Source organism: Pseudopipra pipra, chromosome 3 (assembly GCF_036250125.1).
Source record: "Pseudopipra pipra isolate bDixPip1 chromosome 3, bDixPip1.hap1, whole genome shotgun sequence".
Lineage (NCBI taxonomy): Eukaryota > Metazoa > Chordata > Aves > Passeriformes > Pipridae > Pseudopipra > Pseudopipra pipra.
Window position 1 is genome coordinate 106,719,198 of NC_087551.1, and position 23,648 is coordinate 106,742,845.

At 41.1% G+C, this 23,648-nt stretch overlaps 2 protein-coding genes across 3 annotated transcripts in view; both read right to left on the minus strand.

Moving 5' to 3' along the window:
• WDR35 (WD repeat domain 35) overlaps window positions 1-3,589 on the minus strand; it is a 44,891-nt gene extending 41,302 nt beyond the window's left edge. The window contains exons 1-3 of one of the 2 annotated variants that reach the window (XM_064650593.1): window positions 3,452-3,589; window positions 2,740-2,857; window positions 1,910-1,981 (exon numbers count right to left, since the gene is read on the minus strand). In XM_064650593.1, the coding sequence (XP_064506663.1) occupies window positions 1,910-1,981; window positions 2,740-2,857; window positions 3,452-3,475 (214 nt within the window). In that variant the 5' untranslated portion in view covers window positions 3,476-3,589. The remainder of the gene's footprint in view (window positions 1-1,909; window positions 1,982-2,739; window positions 2,858-3,451) is intronic. The other variant, XM_064650594.1, reaches the window with a different exon arrangement.
• Window positions 3,590-5,566: 1,977 nt separating this feature from the next.
• MATN3 (matrilin 3) lies at window positions 5,567-23,557 on the minus strand. The gene is made up of 8 exons (XM_064650602.1): window positions 21,516-23,557; window positions 19,245-19,814; window positions 15,493-15,615; window positions 14,938-15,060; window positions 14,234-14,356; window positions 12,232-12,354; window positions 7,778-7,885; window positions 5,567-6,070 (listed from the first exon to the last, which is right to left on the minus strand). Exons 1-8 carry the CDS (start codon window positions 21,658-21,660, stop codon window positions 6,015-6,017), a joined length of 1,371 nt encoding a protein of 456 aa, XP_064506672.1. The 5' UTR covers window positions 21,661-23,557; the 3' UTR covers window positions 5,567-6,014.
• Window positions 23,558-23,648: the final 91 nt, after the last annotated feature.

Genomic DNA, 23,648 nt, shown 5'->3' on the forward strand with positions numbered 1-23,648 from the left:
ACCACATCCCACTCACTCAACCTGAAGCTTTTCAGAGATTTACACTGCTGACTTTGACTTAGTTGTATTCTTTCTGTACCATTGGTTTCCTCTTTCAAAATTCTGCTCAACAGCTCCTTTTGCTTCTGTATTCACCTACTTGAGTAACATCCTCTCCAAATCCTGCTCGAAATGTTGCTTCCAAGCAAAACCCAAATAATGGTGGTTTCTGACCACCTCTGACAGTCTGGGACACTGACAAACCTTCACTGTCATAGGAATTTGTGGTTTTTTTCTTTCTCTTCATAATTTGATCCTCACTAGTGCTGCGCTTTTAAAACAAAATCTCCTTCACAATTACCAAGAGCACTGTACACACAACTCTGTCAGACCCTCAAGTCTCATATGGGATCCTACTCATAAATATTTGACTTGAATCATCTTCAAATCTTATTTCATCAGTTCCATACTGGATATGAAGTTGCATCATGCTTTTTCATGCCATTACTATTAGTCACCCATTTTCTATGTATCCTTTCCATTTTACAGTATTTCATTCATGAACTTTATCACCAGATGCAATCAGAGATATCCTAAATTTCAGGGATTTTTAAGGTAACAGTGATCTATTCAGAATTGAAAACATCCATTCAAAGTATCCTCTAAATCAATTCCTCACAATTTATTTGTTCCAATCCTATTTAACCAGGTCTCTAAAATAACCTGACTCTTGGCAGGTTTCAAATGCAAATCCTCATTAAAAGTCAATTTCTTCAAGTAATGCAAGGATTTTAGCATTCTCTTCATATCCCGTTGTCCATGGGATAAACTTTGTCTGTATACTATACTGCAGTTTAAGCATGTATACATTCTGTAATTCATCAATAAAAGGAAAATGAAGATATATTTAAGACAGAGTTAAGGTTTACTGAACTAATTTTGATTTCTTCAGAAGAAAATGTAAAGTTACCATAACATATAGGCAAATCACACAGACACTATATAAACAAACCAAATGGACTTATCCACATATGAATCACTAGAAAAATGCTTAAGGCTTTTATTGTCATTTCAGATTTTACCCTATCATATGGAATTTAAAACTTTATATATACAGTGTGACAGAAAATTGTTGTTCTTTTTTTTTAACTCACCAATTCCAGCATCAACTGCCTAGCAGTTTATCTTTTCTACCATAAAGCATTCTTTATCTGTCATCTACCAAGGCAGTGTGTGAACAAATGTACAGAAGCAAACGTATCATGATCTTTTATGCAAATACTTAAAAATATATTCCTGTCCCATACAACAGAGTAGCACTTCCATATTAGCCATGCTGAAGTCAGAGACAACAAGTACTATACCATAACACTGCACAATTAAGAAAAACCCCAAAGCAACAACAACAAAAGTCCCTCTTTGTATGTATAGCACATACAACAGCATCGCCCACTTAAACAGAAATCAACATTTCCTTCTCAAGATAATGAGTGGGCACCAAATAATATGGAAAAATCAAAACTGAGGTAATACAAAACACAAGTTAGGCCGTGATGTCCAAGTTCAGACTTAACTGGACAGTTTCCATAAGCAAACTGGAAATCATACCAGGCAGAGCAGAGATTTTTCTGTGCAGGATGCACTGTGCTCCACACATACAAAATCAGCCAGGAGAACTGAGGGAAGGCTGCATTAGTTTGATTCCCAACCCAGTGATTCACTTAAGATCATAAAATATTGACTGCAGGTCTTTCATCAGATAACTTGTTAAAAATTGACAGCCAAGCTGTTACATACCCAAGTTGAATACTGCTAACCTTTATTTCAGGCTTAAAATAAAAAGTTATACCAAAATTACTCTATCAGCTTTACAAAATCTTGTATCTTTTTATTCTAACCAAAGGTAGATTAAATGCCTAAATACACTTACCACTGTGACCTTCAAGAGTTTGATTGACAGAAACATTGCTAGGAGCTGCCAGTCCCTTTATTTTTGCTTCATCTAAAATAAAAAAAATCATATAAAAATAAACCTAACAAACCATACATATTATTGTGTCTCTATGAATACTGCAGGTCTAATCACTATTTACATCAATAAATCACCTAAAAGTATGTAAATGGTAACCTCAGGCTGAATTTCCCACCTGTCAGCTCAGTGTGCTCACTATTGACATCTGTCATCCAAATGGATATATGCTTTATGGTCTAGCACTCTTTCAGGAAAAAAAACACAACAAAATAAACAAAATCCTCCACAACAACAGCTGTGGCTATCACATTTTATTACATTCAGAAAAAGGTTTAAAAAATTTTGAGAATAGATTTTACTTTTCTTGGAACATATTTATTTAAATGAAAATACACAACTTTCTCCCAGAAATTACTAAGGTGGCAGACAGAGAGCATTCAAACAAAAATCATGAAATCATGAAAAAAGTTCCAAAATAAAGGGAAAGCCTACACAAAAAGAACAAGAATTAAATACATGCCCTGAAAAAAGAAGCAGAAGCACTGAAGAAAACATCAGCAGATATAACAGGCAAATTACAAATGCATCATGTAAGACCAGCTGAAGAAAAACTGTTCAAATTAAAGTAATGAAAGAATTTTATGTTAGTGCAAACATGTAACTAGCCAGGTACAGATTTAAAACACATGCCACATCAACAGGTAACCTGTGGAAGAAGTTATACTTTCTAAAGTGTGGTGGGTGTTTTTCTTTAAAAAAAAAAAAGAAAATTAAAAACTCTCATTTACCTGTTTGTGTTTCTAATTTTAGAACTTTCAGCAATCCGTCCTCTCCACCACAGGCTATGAAACCTTGATTCTTATTCCAGGAAATACATTTTAAGCGAACATTACCGGGAATTGCAATCTGAAAAAGAAGTCCTTTGTATCTCTACACAGTTGCGAGAATCACGTTTTATTTCACATGCCCTACTTGAACACCTCAAAGACACCTACGATAGCACGTGAGACAAATTTATTTCTATTAACAGAGCAGTACACGCAAAAAGAGACAGAAGACAGAACTACAAGCACTAGTGGAGCTGTGCAGCTCGACACTCGAGCAGTCGAACACATGCAGTAAATAAGAATATCAGGACACCTTCAAAGGTGTGCTGACAGAGGACAGAGGGGTCACACAGTGCACAGGGCTTCGGTCTCCAGTTGTGTCCAAAGCTTCCCGGGGGAGCAGCTGCGGAGCTGCGGGAGCAGCTGGAACACTGGAGACCGAACCCCAAGCCCCAATCCCAGGCCGATGGAGCTGAGGGGACAGAGCAGGGCAGCGTTCTGGGAAGCGCTGCACCGGGACCAGACGGCCCGCAGCGGGAGAGACCCCGCGGGTCCCTCAGGGCTCCGCGCTCCCGACCCCAGGGAGCTCCCGGGTGAGACGGGGGCCGAGTGGGGAGCTCCCTCTCCCCCAGAGCCGTCCGCGCCCCGCGTGTCCCCCGTGGCCCAGGAGCACCTTCTTGCACAGGTAGATGAACATCGCGGCGGAGCAAAGGGAGCGGGCCCGAGCCGCCCCGCACGGCAGCGCGGCCTCCGCGTCTCCCTGGCAACGGGCGCGGAAATGGCGCCGCTTCCGGAGGGGAGCGGACGGGCGCCATTAGCGGGCTGTGCCCGCCCCGCCGCCGCGAACGGGATGCTCCGGGGCGGGGCCATGAGGGACCGGGCGGTGGAGCTGGGGGCTCTGGCAGGGGTTCCGCGCGAGGCACAGCCACTGGCGGTAGTACTCGGCTTGGTTATGCGTTAATAAAGGTCACTCTGCTTCTACGCGAAGGAAAATCGCAAAGCTTGTGAACCCCAAGTTTTGTGCGCGCGGCGTTTGTAGTGTAACTTTTATCAGCATAGAATCACAAATGGTTGGAAGGGACCTTAAAGTTCCAATCCCCATGCCATGGGCAGGGACACCTTCCACTAGACCAGGTTGCTCAGAGCCCCATCCACCCTGGCCTTGAACACTTCCAGGGATGGGGCATCCACAGCCGCTCTGGGCAACCTGTGCCAGTGCCTCACCCGCCTCACAGTAAAGAGTTTCTTCCTCATATCTAAATGTGTCTAAGAGAATTTGTATCCATCTAAATAATCAATGTCTCTCTTGAGTGTGTAATTATTGGCTTGTGGCACACAGGGTAACGAATCCCATTTTTCTGGACAACAATGTGTCATATTTTTAAAAAAAATCGGGTTTATCACCTTAGTTTACCTGGTACTCACAAAGTGAGACAGATAATTGCTCAGAGGAATTGAATGTAAATACTATCATTTGTAACATAAAACGGAGTTACGAATACTAGTGCATGAAACAAAGCCTGCCCAGCTGACAGCTTGCAAGACACATCTGGCCTCCAGGACAATTTTCCACTATGGTATAAAATTTTACATCTCATCTGACAACTGGCCTTAGTGTAAATGGGACTGATGTCATCCACTCTCAATTGCCAAAAAGTTGTAAAGTCTTGCATTAGATTTACAACTTGTTTATTCTTACCAATTATGGAGGCCAAGGCATACTTCTGGCCCTATAAATCCTTGTATAATACCCATGGCTAAACAGAGGACATGAAAGTAAGGAAAGTGCTGGATATAAACGTCCCCGACTTAGAGAAAAAAATATATGCATACACAGCACTTTGGGGAAACAAGTGTAGCATAGCCAGGTTGTCCCACTAATTGAACAACAGCAAATTAATACCAGTGGGGACACATCATAAAATATCGACCACAGTCCAATCCAGCATCCTTGGACAGTTTATAGTTCGGTTTTTAGCCCTTGCTGAAACTGTTCACTTGTGCTATTAAGTGTTATATTCCAACTTAACATTAATGTATAGACATACCTGAAGTCTCACTCCCATGTGCAGTGAACATAATTGGACTTGTTTGTATCTATTATGTGCAGGGTATGAAACATGCACAGAAGTCATTAATATGTCCTTGGCAAACCAGTTACCAGATATTTTACGTAATTACATTGCAAGGCTCTACAAAATATGTTGGAATTTTTTGATTAAAAAAACTTAATCATAGTTTTGACTCTAAATTTAAATATAGATTCTAAAGCATTTGGGTTATTATAAATGCCAGTGTACAAAAGTAGTAGATTCCTTTCACAATTAATTTTTTTAATTGTTAGCTTGTGTGTTTTCTTCTACAAGCACAATAGACACAAGTAGTCTCAGTAAAGTCCTTGGTATGACAACAGGAATGATTAACTAATAATAACTAATAATTGACTAATAAGTAAATCTTGCAGGATAAAAACCTTAAATTGGAGGATATCTGTTAGCATTCTGAATGTTAAACAACATTTTTAATGCTTGGAATGTTAAACAACATTTTTAATGCTTGGAATTACTGTTACACCTTTTACCTATATTAATGAGTACTTGTAGGTTTTAAAATCAAATGCTTCTTTTTCCAACTATGTGACTTGGGGACAGTATCCCGTTTAATTCTGTGAATTTCTCCCATTTATGCCTCCTTTATCTTTGAGGTTTTGTTTCTTTGTTTTTTTAAACCCTTTATTTCATAACACACATCTTTTAAGTTGTATACAAAAACACTTCCAACATCAATGTGCGTATCATACTGTATTTTATTAAAATAAGTTACAAGATCCCAACTTTTCCATTTAACAGACAAAAGACATAGGCACATTTTTTCCTCTCTGTCCTGCCATTTCACAGTTTTATATAATGTGATATACTGTACCCATTCATTTTTTCTGTATTTACTTTGAAGTAAGAGAATAAAAAATGCAGTTACTGCAGAAAAGCAGTATCTGTTGCACTACTTGCAGTACGAACAGAAGCACAGCAGGTGTAGTGTTATGGCTATGAAGTGACTGTACATGAAGATCCTCAGGGTCACTGTATTTTCAAGACTTTTCTTCATGAAGTCTTCTTGGCACTTGTCAATAATAACAAACCAACTCCTGTTTTGTAAGCTGTGCAATAAAGTAAAGCAAAACACTACAAAAAGGTTTGATTCTGAAAGAATATTTTAAAATCAAGCAGAAGGATAACTCAGACAACCTGCTGTCTGTCTTGATACGCCCGCAGCTTCTCAGACACTTCATCTAGTGGCCAGTTGTTAAGGGCAATAAAATAGATGGCTATAGGGTTTGTTTTATTTTTAATCTTTCTCATTGCTGCATTTTCAACACACATTTCAACACACAATCTGTTTTCTAGATGAGGTCAATACATGCTTGAACCACAGATTTCAAAACATTTTAGAGACCTGTCAAGGTCTGGCATCTTCCCAAATAATCTCAACAACCCTCACTTCTTAGAAGGAATTGGACCAAGTGACATTCCGGGCTGAGAAGAGGCAGATGATTGTCTGTGCTGTGTTTTCCAGGTTGTCTTGAAATGATGCTAGGGATACAAATGGCCTATCAAAGAAAAACTCTGAAAGGAAGCCTCTATTCTTATAATCAGGTAAAATCCTAACTTGAAACCACTGCATTTTTTTGCTTAGCATTAGCTCTTGAGGCAGAAAAATTGATCTCTGAAGGACATGCTACTTCTAAGATGACATTACAGGTTTAATTATCTTACTGTTCACTTTTAACTACTTAGATTCCCAGAAATATATATTATAATCCAAAAAAATCAGTCTTTCCTTCGATTTTCCCAGGCAGATAAACTGAACTCCAAACACAGTGCAAGAAGAGAGATTTGCAATTAGATCTCATAAAAATAACTTTGAATTTATTCAAGCTCTGGGAAAGCCTTTTGTCCTTGGCAGAAGTTTTCATTTGACTTCCAGAAACTTTGGCAAACTGAAAAATTCTTTTATCTGTCTAAATTATGAGTTCATGTCTAAAACTTACTAGTTTGCTCTCCTTCTCTGATTAATCCTAAATGGCCCATACTTCTTTGAAGCCCTGGGGATCAGGATGACTACCACTGACATAACGCTCCTCTAAATCAATCCCTCTTTGAACAAGAGCACCTTTTAGAGAAAAAAAAATGCAGTTTCAAAAATTTCCAGCAAGGAAAATCTGCCACAATCTTTGGTAAGTGATCAACCACTCTCACTTTAAAAATTATGGCTTAGGATGGACCACAGCTTGTTCAACTTTAAATTCCAGTTATTAGCTCCTGCCATGCCATCTGAGGGCCTTTATTCCAGCATTCAGGTTTGTGTGGTACCACAGAGTTCACCACTTTCTTTTCGTATGTTGTTTGGGTATTTTTCTCCCACATGTTTGTGGAGTGTTGAATCTGGGAGCTGACCACACTTCTCGGCACCCTGCATTGCAGCTCTCCCATTTTTCTATATCCCAGGAGCTGGTTATTAATAGGCTTGCACATTTTCACAGAACAGAAGGTGCATGAAAATCACTTGGGACAGTGCCTGCCTCTGCAGATGAGATGCAGAGGAATACCACACCTAAGAGGACTCTTGTCACACTGTGAAGTTGTCTCTAAAGTTTTGGGACATGATAGGAGCGCTCAAAAGTGAGCATTTGTTGTAACAGTAAAAGTCATCTGGAAGAATTATAAATAGATCAGTGCTTGATGTTCAACATGGCATATGTAGTCTAGGGGATGTGGCCATATATATTTGTTATATCTGTGTCATGATACACTCTTCAGTGAAATGTGAAAACATAGTGGTGTTTGCAACAACCAAGATTTTTTTCCATAATTTTTCTAAAATCACATGGAAAATACTTTCTCTTTTGAGGGATATTTCTTCCCTGGTTTATATCAAAACAGCTACCTCTAAAATACCAGTAAAGTGCTGAATGCAGGAGCTCAGGTAAGAAAAAGGATATATTTTGTGGACAGAGCTTCAAGGCGTGAGGTGACCGAGTCCTGGAGGGCAGCTATGGCCTCACACTTACAGGACTCTTCAGTTGTTACGAGACTGCTCGTTATGGCTCCTAAGAGAGAAAACAGCATTTAAAGTATTTATTACAATTCCTGACCATTTAAATCCCAAGAAAATGCTTGATTCTGCAAAGGGAATTGAACTCATGCTATAAGACTACATAAAGCACTGCAACCCAGGGCAGTTGGGAAGGAGGGATGGCAGTGAATAGGGGCTGGTGTGTAGCCAGAGACCTGAGTGTCATAGTCCAGGACAGGAAAGAGAGAGCTTGACTCTAATGAAGAAGGATGCAGAGCAGGGACTTCCTTTCCTGCCTACCTGGATCCTCTGCACTCTTTAAATTAGACCATTATTGAGCAAAATATAAAAAGGGGCGTGGGTGCAGGGACCAACTAACCTACCCCATCAGCTCTAATTGCTAGACTAGGGTGAATCTTCCCTTCACCTGTTATCTCTCCCTCTCATCCAGAATATCCCCATGTGAAAAAGGAGGGCACCCTGGGAAGTAGAATGAATGTGTTCAGGTGATGCAGACTGAGAAGAACCTGCAGTCCAGGTCTCCATCTTGGAAGCAGTACTTCGACCATCAGACTATCCACACTGGAAGGCCACTGGCATCACTGTAAACAGAATCTATTCACTTGGATGTATTTAAGGTCATGACTACCTTGTTGTGCTTCTCCTCAGAGGAATGATTCTATGATGAAATGGTTTGGGTTGGAAAGGACCTTTAAAGGTCATCTAGTCCAACCACCTGCCACGGGCAGGGACACCTTTCACTAGACCAGGTTGCTTAAAACCCCACATAAACCCACCTTGAACACTTGAAAGGATGGGTCATCCACAGCTTCTCTGGGCAACCTGTTCCAGTGCCTCACAACTCTCATAGTAAGGGATTTTTTCCTCATATCTAAATACATTAAAGAGAATCTAAATCTATTTATACAAAATCACAGTTGCTGCCCTGTCAAAGCTGTATTGTAGTGACATTTGGTGTACCCATCACTCCCAAACGCAAGACTTCTGAGAATGCATTAGTCCAAAGTTGAGCCTCCAGGAGTTTTTAAGCCAAGCAAGAAGGCACATAGTGATTTTAGACACAAAGAGTAGGTCAGTGCCAGAAATTCATTGCTTTGCATCAGTTTCTGAGATGTGGGTAGAATTTAGATACATAAGTCTCAGCTTGGGAAGGAACTAGAAGAATTGAATTTATCTCTTGGTAAATAATACCAAAAAATGAAAGCAGGAGCTTGTGTATTAATTTTAAATACTCTGCATCAGAAGTTCAGCTAAATCATCAATGTGTATTACCCCACAAGTACTCTTTGTCTCTAACATTGGCAATATGTATGCATAGGGAGTATCTTTTTTGGTTCAAGAAGTGTGGGCACAAATCCATTCCAATGTCACATAAATATAGATGTAGGGAATGACATCATTCTAATAGGCCCAAGTGAATTTAAAATCGAGTAGAAAGACACAGCAATATCACTGGAGGAGCCAGTTAGTGTGATAGAGAAGTCACCGGTCTCTTAAGAAAGAGAAAACAAGTAATGTCATACTCCACTATAGTTCCATTGAATCTTTCCTAGATCTTGACCTCAGTCTTCCAGACTAACAGGAGAGCAGCCTCAGCTGTCCTCAAGAATTCCCTTTTCTCCATAATTCACAAAAAACCTAGGGTTCAGAGAGATGATAATTTCATTGTGGTATAATAATGTCAGGCATCAGCTGATGGCTGTGAGTTCTTAGCTGCATGAAAGGCAACTTAACCTCACCTACTACATAAAGTAAATAAGTTAAGGCTGCACCACTTGCTGCAGGCTGAGAACAAACATATCAACAGCTACTGCAGCACAGGTACTGTAGTGAGATAACCATCTACATCTGAGACCAGAATAATAAGTATCCAAAGGTAAAGACTTCCTAAAAGAGGGCCTACAGTTATGAAATACACTCTCAACGAGTTATCAAGAGGTATTACCTGTATGTAATAACTGTCTCTTCATGTATTTTTTTTACATTGCTTGCAAAGGCAATGACAACAGATTATTCATTTATTTTTTCTGTAGATATATAAATGCATAACTGATCAATGTCAAACAAAGTGCTGTAACAAGGGAACAATGGTAATATTGTATCTGGATACGCTTCTCTTTTGTTCTGAATTGGTTTGGCTCCTTTTTTTTTTTGGTTATCAATCATGCCATTGATATTGCCATTTTGCAGGAAATGAACAGATTCATTACTAGCAGTGCAGAAATTCATTTGTCTTAGAGCCAGTGTTGAAACTGGTGTCTCCTTGATTCCAGTGGACCTGTATTTGTTCAGCTCTCTTCTTTGGAACATTCCACTGGCTTTATGGTCAATGTACAAAGAAGAGCTGTTCAAGAGACAGCTGGACGAAGGCCAGTTCAAAACATCACACCAACATGGTTGGTTTCCAGCCAACTGCCAGTTAATTTTTTTATGTCTCATTTAAATTCTCCAATGACAGATACAGATCCTCCTTGGATTTTGTCTGTTTCAACAAAATTACTTTTCCAACCAACTTTGGCAATTGTCCAAGCGTACTCTGAATTCTTCTTCAGTCCTTCTGTGAAATTGAGAGTCTTCCAGTATTTGATATTCAAAATATGGGACATTCCTGTTGCCACTGGGATGCCCAAAAAGTCATACAAAACACTCTAAAGTTGTGTTTTTACACTGCATTTGTGTTTAAGTCCAGACCAACAAGAAATCATTATTTTTGCAGATGGTATTTGGCTATATCCACCTATTTTATAACTGTGCTCTCACATAGAGTCTTTGGCTACTTGATGTGATGGCGAGTTATTCCTGCTCTGAACCAAAGGTCAGACTAAGTACCTTTTGAGATCCCTGCCAACCCAACTTAACTTATCTACATCAGGTTCGGCCAATATTTGATGCCATTATTGCCCATCTGAAGAGACAACAGTTCATGCTTGCCCCACTGAGCTTGGAGGAGTGGACAAGAACATAAAGTTTAGCACTGCAATAGTTCTTACACCAGTTCTGTTCCCCTCTGGCTCCCCACCATCCTCCAAATGCTGGTACACAATTGAGACCCACATCCCAGAGACAGATGCCCCAGAACCCCACCTTGCTAATGCCCCCAGTTATTTCCATTTCATAAGGAAATGCAGATTATAACAGATTGCATTTTTAAATACAGTGAGTCCTTAAATGCATGGTGACAGGTAAGAGTCATCTGTAGTTTTAAATACAGTAACTGCTATAACTAAACAAGAAGAACCAAACTAGCTCAAAACACTAGTGGAAAGAGTCATAAAAGAATGAAAAGGGATTATACTTCCAGGGAGCTTGCGAGCTGATGGAACATTTCTCAAACGCTTAAAAAGATTTAACGCATTGAAGAGAGGTGCTTCAGTAAATAAACATATTCAGAAAAAAATACCCCAACATTAAATTATTACTTGAGCATGTTTTCTTATCTGGATTAAAGGTAAAGCCTTCATAGCAATCACAGGTATATGATCCCACAGAACTCACATGGACCTGCTCACAGTCATGGGTTCCTGGTGCATGTACATCAGTTCCTACAGAATGCACTTTGGAGGAACAGTTATCAGAAAACAAGATGACATTTTTTAATGCTTGCCAATGGCAATGCTTTTCCATGCTGGGAGCCTATCCTGTATGAATCTTACCAGGAACTACTGAGATGTGTAACTGATCTTGTCTTGGAGCAGCAAGACAAACTAATTGTCTTACTATGGATAAATACATTAATTAATACAAGGGATACCTCAGTCCTTGGTCCCTCTGACTGCAGCTACCTAACTCTATCAGATGTGAAGTGCCATATGAACTCCAAAGGAATGCTAGGAAAAGTTTCCAGTACACAATAACTTGACAGTAAGGAGACTGGGAAGGAAAGAAACACTTCTGAAATTATTACATTTTTACTGTAACACAAAGTCACTGTGAAGCAAAAGAAAGAAACAGCAAACATGAAATTCAGCCTGGAAGGTTGGATGTCACATCAAACTGTCTTGCATGGTGGTACACAGGTTCCACAGTACTGCAAAGTATGACTAACCCCAACTCTTCAATTATTTCTCAGTTCTGAGTTTGCTGAATATTGCATAAATTAATGAAGGCCTTAGTTCTAAGATACAAAGACTGAATGATAAGTAGTTACTAGCATTGTTGCATAATAAAGTTCTTTGCATCTCTAAATTTTGCTCAAAGTGGAAAAGGCAAAGTGACATAGAACTGCCTTGTAGCACCTGAATGCATGTGAAAGTTTCTCAGACAGATTCAAATATATTAACCTGCTAGTGAGAGCTATTGCAACACATGCATTTGGCTGGGGAGGCTGTGAGGGGAAAGGGAACAGCGATCTGGTCTTACTTGAGCAAGTCTTCTTGTCTGGGTTGAGGGTGTAGCCTTGGTAGCAGTCACAGGAGAAGAACAGATCACCTCTCACACAGACCTGCTCGCAGTCGTGCCTTCCAGGCGCACACACGTCAACAGCTGGGGGAGGCATTTGAGAAGAGAAGAATATTAATCAAAATATCCAAACTTTAGCCTTTAGAGTTGGTGATAGTAATTCCCATTTGCAAACGTGTCTTCATTTACATTCAAACCAGGGTGTTTTTATTGCATGTCACCATGCCATTAACCACAGCAGGGTATACAGATTGTGTTTTTATCTGGCTATCAACATCACAAAATTAATACAATTTTTTGAATACTGGCAACACTTTTTTGCAGTTGTAACAGATTGCAAAAGGAATGGAACTAGCAAGGACACAGTTACAAAACAATTATCCAACAGAATCTCAGAGAACAAATATCTGGATTTTAAGAGACTATTTGGCATTATTTCAGCTCTAATTGAGTTGGAGAAGACACTGTTTTGTGGAGTCAAAAGACCATAAACTGAAAAGTATACGTGGCTGCTAAAAAAAAGAGACATGACACCCACTGCCCGTTACAAAGTGGGCACTTTATGTGTGAGGCTGCTGTTTTCTGCCAAATTTAACACGTCAGCTCTGAAAGGGCAAGCTGAGAAGGAGTTCCTATATTTGGATATCTTTGCAGTAAGGAGGCCCAGTAAGGCACAAGGAAGGATAAAGGAAGGAGAAAGAAAGCAAGAGAGAAAGAGAGGAAGACACAGAGAAAAGGGAGAGAGAGAAAGAGAGAAAGAAAGGGAATGGGAAAGGGAAAGGGAAAGGGAAAGGAAAAGTGGAAAGTACCCTCTCCTGGACCTAGACTATTTTTGCATCATTCTTTGCATGTCTTTGTGATATAATTATCACAAAGACCTGGATGGTTGAGAAATCATTAGTAGCATACTGCAAAATGAGATTCAAAAGGGAAAAAAAGCAAGCATATTAGGAAAATAATTTCAAGTTTGACTATGCAGGAAGAGAATCAGTGCTAAGAAATAAGCTTTGGATTGGACTCCCAAAGGGGATGCCTAAGTGAATCTACATTCCCTCACATGTTTATTGCCTCTCTATAATGCCAGGTGAGAGTTAATCCTAGGCGCCATATTTACAAAATCAGATCTGAAACTAAACAGGAAGAAATACTGAGGCCCTCTGGCTTCACCTCTTTGAGCTGTGAGACCTGTGACTTAATTGGAGAGATTTGCCTAGGAACCTCCTGGAACTGAAAGCTTAAGTTCAGCACTTTGTCACACACAATGTAGTGTGTAGGAAAAGGATTATAGTCAAGTAAGGAAAAAAAGGAATTTCTCTAAATAAATCATCAGTGAGACATCCAATGAAATTAACAGTGAAGTTCAAACCCTAATGACATGAAGAAAATATAGAATACATATTATCGATATATTTACTTGTATATCCTTAAGTATCAGCTACATCTATGCTCCTGTTCTCCACAAGAGACCAGCACTGGGAAAGAACATTTCCCTCCATCCTCTAGAGCTCTAAGACTGGAGTATCTTTTAAGGTCTCAACACATCCACCAGAAAGAGCAATCACACTCATGATGATACAGACTTCAGTCTCTCTTCCAGCACAGTCCTTGCTCTCCTTCATCTCATTTCCTTGTGCTGCTTTGCTGAAGACTTTTCTGACATGGGTAATGCACATCGCGTACTGGATATGGGAATTTGTGCTCCATGGGTGTAAAAATACTATGAAGTCCTCAAGGATATGCTAAATGGTATTTTAATATTACCAAATACAAGCTTCACACAACTGTAGAAGAGCCATGGGTCTGAGATTACTACTGTTCATATGAAGAAACAAAGTAGTCCTGTGTTTTAAGCAGTTGTACATAAACTCTTAGATAATTTATCAGGAAAATAACATAAGTTAACCTGATTTTTAAAAGCTACTTGCTTTTAGTTGAACACAGTATTTCTTTAATCAGATTTTACCTGAGCAAGTCTTCTTGTCTGGATTCAGAGTGTATCCTTCATAGCAGCCACAGCTGTAGGATCCATCGTTACTCAGACAGACTTGTGCACAGTCATGCCTTCCAGGTGCACACATATCCATGGCTGTGGTGAACCATGGTTAAGAAAAGGAACCTATTAATCTCTCCCAGACACTCAAGAGTTTTAAATGCTCAACATTTATAATTACAATTTAATTAGAAATCAACCAGTGTCCTACTACATTATTGTATTATGCTGCAGACAGCTGAATTCAGTAACTAATTATTTAATGGAGAAGGCAGATACCAGGACTGCAAGACTCGACTATACCACATCTCATGCAGTTCTTACTTTCATCAGAAATTCCAACAGTCCTGAACATTCCCAGTAAGGATAAAGCTAAAAAAACAAGATGAGCAATAACCTGCCCTGTGTCAGACTAAGCAGCTAAGCAATGTTTATGAAATACTGTGAAGATCATGAAATGGTAGATAAGTGCCAAATTGCATTTTTTAATGAACAAATATAAAGAAAATTGCAATTTTGTTGCTATTGGAACCAAGGGGAAAGTCTACAGGTGAGTTCTCGTTTGAAGCATTGATGTCTATAAGCAATTTTTCAAGTAGAAATAATGAGGGTAAGTCAAAGAAAACATGTCTATATCTCCATGGGTTTCATATATTCAAGTAGCCTTTAATTCTTACCTGAGCAAGTCTTCTTGTCTGGATTCAAGGTGTATCCTTCATGGCAGTCACAGACATAGGATCCGTTGTTACTCACACAGATCTGATCACAGTCGTGCCTCCCTGGCGCACACATGTCCACAGCTGCAAGATGCATGTTAGAGAAACAGTTCATTGTTAATAAAAAGTAGTTCAGATGGAGTGCACATTCACATTTTTTAATATATTTCGATTTGGAGTCAGCTCAAAAATGGCAGTACTAATTGAAGGAATTAGAACAAGTGGTAGGAGAAAATATCTATACAGTGTCTGCATCTGAAGACTTTGTTTTGACATCTGCCCCTCATGAATGGATCTGTAGGCATAATTAAAAAGGATGGTGATGGAAACAAACTACTTCTCACCATTACTTGCAGCAGATTTTTATTCATTATTCATTACTAGATTTATTATTATTGAAAAAGATACAGATGTTCAGTGTTTCAACAGAAGTACACAAGTAGCTTCTCAAACCCAATTATGGTGTTAAAAAGTGAATTTTTTTTCTAGTTGCTCACATTCACCAAATGAACATACCTGAGCAGGTTCTCTTATCTGGATTCAGAGTGTACCCTTCATAGCAATCACAGAGGTAGGATCTGCCATTCCTCACACAGAACTGCTCGCAGTCATGGATCCCGAGGGCACACACATTCACAGCTACAAAGGGCATTCACAGAAAGGTACTTCAGTCATCCCAAAGGAAAGAAACAGTCATTAATCATTCATGATTACAGAAGTACATCTTGCTCTGTTTGCAGGATTAGTGGTAGTAAATGTCAATGCTGTGTCACTGTCTCAAAAACTTACAGCTCTCCTTTGCATCATTCTGTAGCCAACAGGGAGAGGTCATAAATGTCACTGAAATAACTCACCACCTGAGGTGGCAGAGGAAAAGATGAATTGAAAAGAGTGCAACAGGGAGAGATTTTAAGCATTTAGTAACATTTCACTGGAAATGAGAAATCAGCAATGAAAAGGACCTTCTGGCTTTTTATACCCAGTCCTTTCTATTACAGACAACCAGCTGAAATAATGCTAAAATGTATCAGTCATTGTCTGGTGGCTTACAAACTTCAGCTCACTGGCACAGAACCTGATCTATGAGTTGTTGGCGCACTGGAAAACACTCCCATGTAAACTGAAACGTAACAGAAAGCAAAATGAAATTAATTGAGAGGAAAGGGGAAAGGGAAAGGGAAAGGGAAAGGGAAAGGGAAAGGGAAAGGGAAAGGGAAAGGGAAAGGGAAAGGGAAAGGGAAAGGGAAAGGGAAAGGGAAAGGGAAAGGGAAAGGGAAAGGGAAAGGGAAAGGGAAAGGGGAAAGGGAAAGGGGAAAGGGAAAGGAAGAGGAAGAGGAAGAGGAAGAGGAAAATAGAAGGGAGGAGAGGGGAATGGAGAAGAGGGGAGGGGAGAAACAGAAAGAGGATCAAGACCAAAAGGAACACAAAACTTACTCAGAGGCAGCAGGATAACATACTGTCTTCCCATGAATAAAGAGTGTGTCTGTGTAATGATGGCCCATATGTATCAGCCAGCAAGGAAACCCACCAGTGCAAGATGGGGCGTGTGAGGGCTGCAGCTGCCTTGACCCATCAGATTTTAGAAGTCAAAACCTAAGGATGATATGCAGGAAAGTCTCTACAGTAAGGTAGCTATACAGGCACGTGAAACTCCTAATTGAAGGGGAGTACAGAAATAATGTCTGAATCTCAGAGAACCAACTGAGAAGCTGAAACTGCAAAGTACAAAATGAAATTCAGTTTTCAAGGATCCACTGATTCCCCAGCAAACAGTAAGGCTGCCTCAGCCTGAGAACAGACAAAACAGTGACATGAAAGCAGCATGATGGATATGCAGCTGATATAAGTGTGCTGTGGTGACAAGGCAGACAAAATGACTGTGCAATGCACTGTATGTGTTGACAGTCTTTTCCTTCACAGACTATGTAGCTAATTAACTCCTGACCAGTTTTTCTCAAGTGTATTTAGCTGCTTCTCGAGTGATCTGCTGCCTCTTTGGTCACCTAAAGATGCCCTTGTTTATCTCCACAGATTGTAAAGGAAACATAGATACTCACTTAAATGCTTTTGAGATTACTAAACTGGGGAAGGGAAAGGGAGAGGGAAGGAGTGGGAAAAAACATTGGAGTTAAAAAACGTGAAGGGGAAAAAAACAGGGACAGTAAGTAAAGAAAGGAAGAAACAAAAGAGAAGAAAAATGGGAAGACAAATATGTTTTTACCTGAGATTTTACTTAGACTAGTACTTACAATGTGGGTATGGATTACATTTGGAGTTGTAAAATCAAATTCCAAAGCAACAGTGGTGAGATAAGTAATCAGAAGCAAGAGTGCTTGAACTTTCTCATGTTATGATGTCTGAAAACAAGGCAACATTTTCCTTTGGTAAAAACAAATTTCAAACCAAGACAGCACCTTTTCATTCTGATACACCCTTGGGAATAAGAGAATTAATCTCCATCATTTATGAACAAAATCTGTGGTGTGATATTTTCAAGCAGAAGGGAGAAGCTCAGACTCAAATGGTCAGATTTTTGTGGTAGGAAAGTCAAACGTCCACTGACTTGGACAGCAATTCAACGCTAAGATTTTCCATCTCTGGGATGGTCTTATATTGAATAATGCTCTCAACGCATCAAGAACTTGATCTTAGCAAACTGTTTTTTCCCTGAACATTAGTTTTCCTGTTTTCAGTTCACCCTACAAACAAATTTATTTACCTTGTTAAAAGCAAATTGTCACTGGTGAGTCCAGAATTCTGACCAAAAAGAAGTCTGAAGCTGGAAAAGGACCCAGTTTACCACACTGTCTTACAAGACCCTCTTAGATTCATTTGGTTTGTAGGAACTTTCTTAAAAACTATGTCTTGTACCCTGTCTTTGTTCATGAATCCCACAGATTCTGGCTAATTGCACACAGGCAATTCAGAGTTACACTGCAAGTGTACATGTGTGAGCTCTCTGATTTATCCTCCAGCCCTGCAGGGGCATAATTTCTGTGCTTCAGCACAATAAACAGTAAATTTACTCTTAAGAACAAGAGATTTTTCTTTGGTGCTATGAAAGGACTTGCTTTGGCAAGAACATAGGTGGAAAATTAGTGCTGTGTTCACAGCACACATACATGTCCAGCTAGGTGGGTATTTGTGCCCACTTCCAGCTACCAGAGAGAGGATCTAGTCACAGCTACCAGAGAGAGGATCAGCAGCACAACATGGTGTCAAGCCAAACCTCAAGGCATTTCCTATATGCTAGTTATTGGGCAAATTGTCCTGTCTGCAGATGGTCCTACACATTTATTTCATACCTAGAGAAAGAGGTCTGTTGACTCAAAACACACTCAAAAGGTATGGGGGTAATTTTTAGTAAGGCTCTGAAATAACAGAGTAACACATTACCAACTTTTTGACAATTATTTGTACAAAGTAGATTTGTACAAGATTTGTACAAGTTTCTTAATTCTCAAAAATTTGGTGTGAATTCTGTGAGTAGGGCTGTGTCACAGCTATCTATAGGCAGTTCTAAATACTCCAGATGATATTTTTTTTCTATAAATGACAATAACCATCCCCTCTGGCCTAGCGACATCAGTGGAGTTCTAACCTAAACCAAATGCATCCAGCACTTTTCCAAGATCAGCCCTGAAAGAGTGAAGATAATTCATCCCATCCCACAGTTCCTTGTCTAAATCAAGTTGCAGAGAAACAGAGAGAGTTGTGACCCTGGCACACTGAAAAAGCACAGCAGTGCCTAATGAGTGAAAGCCTGTCCCAAGGTGACCTGCCATTGGGCTTGGACGCTTCATCCTGCACCAGATTTCTCAAGCCAGCTTACTTTCCTACTCTGAACCTATAAGGAGCCCTTCAGCTCCACATTCCTACCCTCCTGGCTTCCCAGCGAGATGGGAAAAGAAATGAGCAGCCTGCAGAGCTCTGGTGTGTGCTCTTGGTAAGTCAGTAAATATACACAGCCAAACCCCGTCCAGATTGCCATGATTTCTCTGGCACTAAATCTGACCACTTGCACAAGGAGGTCCACTCAAGTCAGGTCTGTTACCTACGTGGTAAGGTCGCTATTCAGAATGAAAGGTCATTACTTGGCCTCCACTGAAAAAAAGGGTTTGCTTGTTTACCCAATGGATGGCAAAGGAAATGTTTAGATGTGATACATAACACTTCTGAAAAAGAAGAACTTCTTTCTTAGGGAGCGAAACCACAGTAGAAGCCAAAAGGAGCCAAATTACACTACCCTCCTGGACTGGCCCCCTTACCACAGAAAGTCTCTCTGAATTTCGATGTCAGCTTTTCAATCACACCGTAGGTCTCCACATAGAAGACATGTTCATCTAGTGGCTCACTGGCCATTATCCTCAGGGACTGCATGTCTGCCCGGTCCACCCCAACCGCGTAGATCTCAATGCCAGCTCTCCGGGCACTCGCTGCCACCTCTTGGACCTGGTCTTGTGGCCTTCCATCTGTCACAACAATGACCACCTTGGGGATGTTGAGGGTTGCTGGCCGGGTGCCCATTTCCTCAGTGAAGACTTCATCCATAGCAGTCTGGATAGCAAGGCCAGTCATGGTGCCAGCAGACAAGGGTTCAATGCGAGACACAGCCTCCTTCAGAGAGGCTTTGTCGAAATAGGTCCGGAGGGGGAACTCCACCTTGACAGTGCTCGCGTAATTCATGACCGCCACACGCGTCGTCCTTTCCCCAACATCCAGGGTATCAATCATTTCTGACAGAAAGACTTTCACTTTCTCAAACTCTTCAGGTCGGACACTACGGGAACTGTCTACAATGAAGACAAGGTCCAGGGGCCGGTTCTTGCAGGTGGTGTCTGTCAAGAAGGAAGGGAAACATTCAGTTGTCTCCTACACAGGATAGGAGCTCTCACTCAAGAGGAGTGAGTGCTGCCATGGCAAACTACCCCTACCAGATAATGTTGCTTGATTCTTTAGGAAGAGGCTTAAAATTATAGTGAGCAACATATTAGAAATTTTTAAATATTAATTTTGACAAGTAAATTAAACAATTTGACAAGTTCAATTAAATAATTGAACTTTTCTAAGTATTAACAGATTAACGGATAGGTGCACATTTGAACCCTCAAAATGTCTAACTATCCTTGAAACTAAGGGTTGTGGCTTTCATGTAACAGCCAAAACAGAGATGTAGCAATTATATATAAATGTATTTACTGTTTATTTTTGTAACAATAAAGCCAGAATTCCACTTTTTATAAGATAAAGAAATAAAATGGCAAAAGAACTGGCCAGATCATATAGTGAACAGATCCTAATATCTTTTAGGATAGTAGCAACATAACTTGCTAAATAGGAATTATCTCTTTGTAATTCACAATCCAAAGTACACAAGAAGAAATAAAGGCCAACAGAAAAAAGACACAAATGATGATGCATAAAGGTTTCTTTAGAAGTTGTTACTGTTTTAAGGCTTCTAGAGCATAGAGAAAAATGAAATTACTTATGAAGTAACTTTACATGTAAAAATGGACATTTACACACTTACTTCTAGCTTCCAAAATTCCTCACTGACATATAAATCTAGGAACAGAAAAGCCACAGCTCAGATCAGAGACAGGCATCACTTCTAAGAAGACAAAAACCAATTAAGACAGCAACAGCAGGCACCCCAAACATACCCTCCCTGTCCTGATACCCTGACCTGACACTGACGGTGCCATGTACTTAGTTTATACCATCAAGATTGGATTTGCAGAAGGTTTATGAAAAACACACAACCCAAAAGCAGAGTATTTTCTATAAAAGAGACATTCTGGCTCAAGAGTGCATTAAATAGTAAAATATGAGGTGTTCAGTTTGAATTCGCTCCCTGAGAGCAGTTTTGGGATCACACTTCTCCTGGCTACTGTCAAGTTCACTTTTATCATTCCAGCTGAAATGAAAAAAGAAAAAACAAACCTACTTCACGAGTCTTTTAAAAGTAGAGGTGAAAACAGCACTTTTTTTCAAGGCATTAAAAAACTTTTTTCTGTTGTTCAAGTGAAAACAGAGGGAAAAAAATCAAATTGCACGAATTCCATCAGGAGGCATAGCAGCAGAGTTGATTTTGCCTTTGGACAGAGTAACAGACCAGACACCAGACAAGTCTAGGATCCCATACAGGTATATTCTATATAAATCTACATAACTCAGTTTTGCCTTTGGGAAGCTGAGAAAACATGAAGAAATGGAACGTGCACACATAGCTTAAGACATGAAGAAAGACACACGAGGTTTGTCCTAAAAAAAAAAAAAAAAAAAAAAAAATAGAAAAAGACCAAATGCAGGATTTGTAGGTAGAATTCTCTTTTATAGATTAAGGGAAAAAAAATTTTTTTCAACAGATCCTTCCGCGAGTCTGAAATAACGTTGTTCGGGGAAATGAGCGCAGGTAGGGAAGAGCTATGCGGGTTTTAGGGCCGTTCCCGGAGCGGCAGCGGGGCAGCAGCGGGCGAAGAGCGGAGCAAGTGGGGCCGGGGGGCAGCGGGTCGGGGGGTCCCCCCGGGATGCGGTACCTGCGGAGGGGCCGCCGGGGCGCGGCTGCCGGCGCGGGCGGAGCGCGGAGCCCCGAGGGGCCGCGGGCAGCGCCAACGCCAGGCAGCAGCCGAGGATGCCGAGCGCTCGCCCCATGGTGCCGAGGATGCCGAGCGCTCGCCTCATGGTGCCGCCGCCGGCCCCGCGCCCGCGGCCCCGCTTTTAAAGCTGCCAGGACGGGCAGGGGGGACGGGACACCGAGGTGGCATCGGCCGCACCCGCCGCCTCGTCTCCAGGAAGGGCCGGCGGCTGTCGCTTCCCCGCCCTGGCGGGCGCTCAGCCGGGCGAACATTAAAGCTCAACGTTGTGTTCCTGCGGTTCAAACCTGGGAGCAGAGGGAGCCGAGGCACAAACCCACCCGTTCTTCCTCCACTGGAAGTGTCTGGTCCAGGCTAACTTTGCACTTCAGGCTCCAGGGCAGTATTTGCAAAGAACGTGAGAAAGCTCACGGCTTGATCACCGAGGCACAAGGAGCTGCCTCCCCTGTTGCCAAATCTTAACCATGGGCATTTTGTCTGGTTCCTGGCACTGGAAATCCTGCCAGTTCCTGTGGGAAGCTGCAGTGAGTTTTAACAGAAAGCACGGCTTAGGGCACGAATCCACTATGATCTGTAGCACAAGGCTTTAGAAGACACCTCTGCCAAAGCTGTATCGTGTTGTATTGCAGGACCATCTTCTCTCCCATCACCTCCTCAAGGGGAACAGGAAGCCCCGATTTAGAAGAGGAACCACCAACCCACCAGCTGTGCAGTTTCAGGCAGGCACTGACGCACTTCAGCAAGTTCTGCACAGTAGAAGAGGCCACCACGGCATTCACAAAGGCTGCAAACTACATTAGGGAAGAGGGACCACCACCCTACATGCAGGGGAAGACCACAGGACAGGGCTCCAGGGGAGTACAATGGCTTTCCTCTCCCACAGGGGGCTGTAGTTTTTTCAGCAACAGCACATACAGACACACACATCAGACGAATTTCAGGCAGTGCCTCCTGCTGCCAAACACTGCTCACCCACCCACTGGGGAAGTCTCAATATCCACCCCTTGGCAGGAGCTCTCTGCCCACATCCAAGTTCCTCTGGTGCCCACTCGTGGTCAGACACACTCACTCAGGGCAGATGGATCCAGAGCAGAGCATGTTCTGGGATCAGTATTTGAGTAGCACCCAACAGTTTCAGCTGTTTCTCAGGAGACTTGGTTTCATATGGTCTTTCAGCTTGCCCCTCTCCCCCCTCCCTTTCCAAAGTCCCATTTAAGCAATCTGGCAGCATCTGAAGATCCCCTGGGTTTGGAGTCTCTCTGGGAGTCCAGATCCAATGCAGTTCTTCATAACCTGGAAAACCAAGTACAACTGCTGCCAGCCCTGGATGTACTCCAGGTACCCCCTCAGGGTAACTGGGAGGGCAGGGCACTGCCACAACAGTGGCACAAGATGGTCTTAGACCACTGCAGTTCAAGGTGCTCTCACAGGTGGCACCTAAGGGAAAACTAGGGAAACTATTGCCAATAGCACAGCCATGACAGAGCAATTTTAAACACGTACAGAGGTACACACTAAAAAGACAATAACCAACAACCTGTAGCAACTTGAATCCTTTTTATCCAGAATTTAATCCAAACTAGAAAGCTGTTTTTTTCTTCAGAAATAAAATCACTAAGTTATCTTTTACCTCCTTATCCCTCTTGCCACAAAAGAGGAAGAGTAGAAAGTTGTTTGGTTTTTATTCTTTTTTTAGGACATTTCTGAAGTTATGGTGTATCTCAACAATGCTGGATATTTTCCAGTGTAAATAATGATATAGTCCTACTGGGTGTCTGTCCTGCTCTTAACGCCTGAGCTCTCCAGACATCAGATTTCCCCGAGGGCTAGAAGCCTCCAGTACAATTCCCTTTTCCCTGCTCATATATAAGTACCAATCAGGCAAGTAGAAGATGACAGAGTACTTGAACTGCAAAGGCTTTAGTACAGGCTTATGTGTTAGAGGGAATCCATGTTCTCCAACCACATGAGGACATCTGCTGAAGAACAGATCAACCACTAAACCTGTAACTAAGTATGGGGATTATGTGCAGGATACTGAAGCACTTAAAGAAAAAACCACCACCAAACAGATCA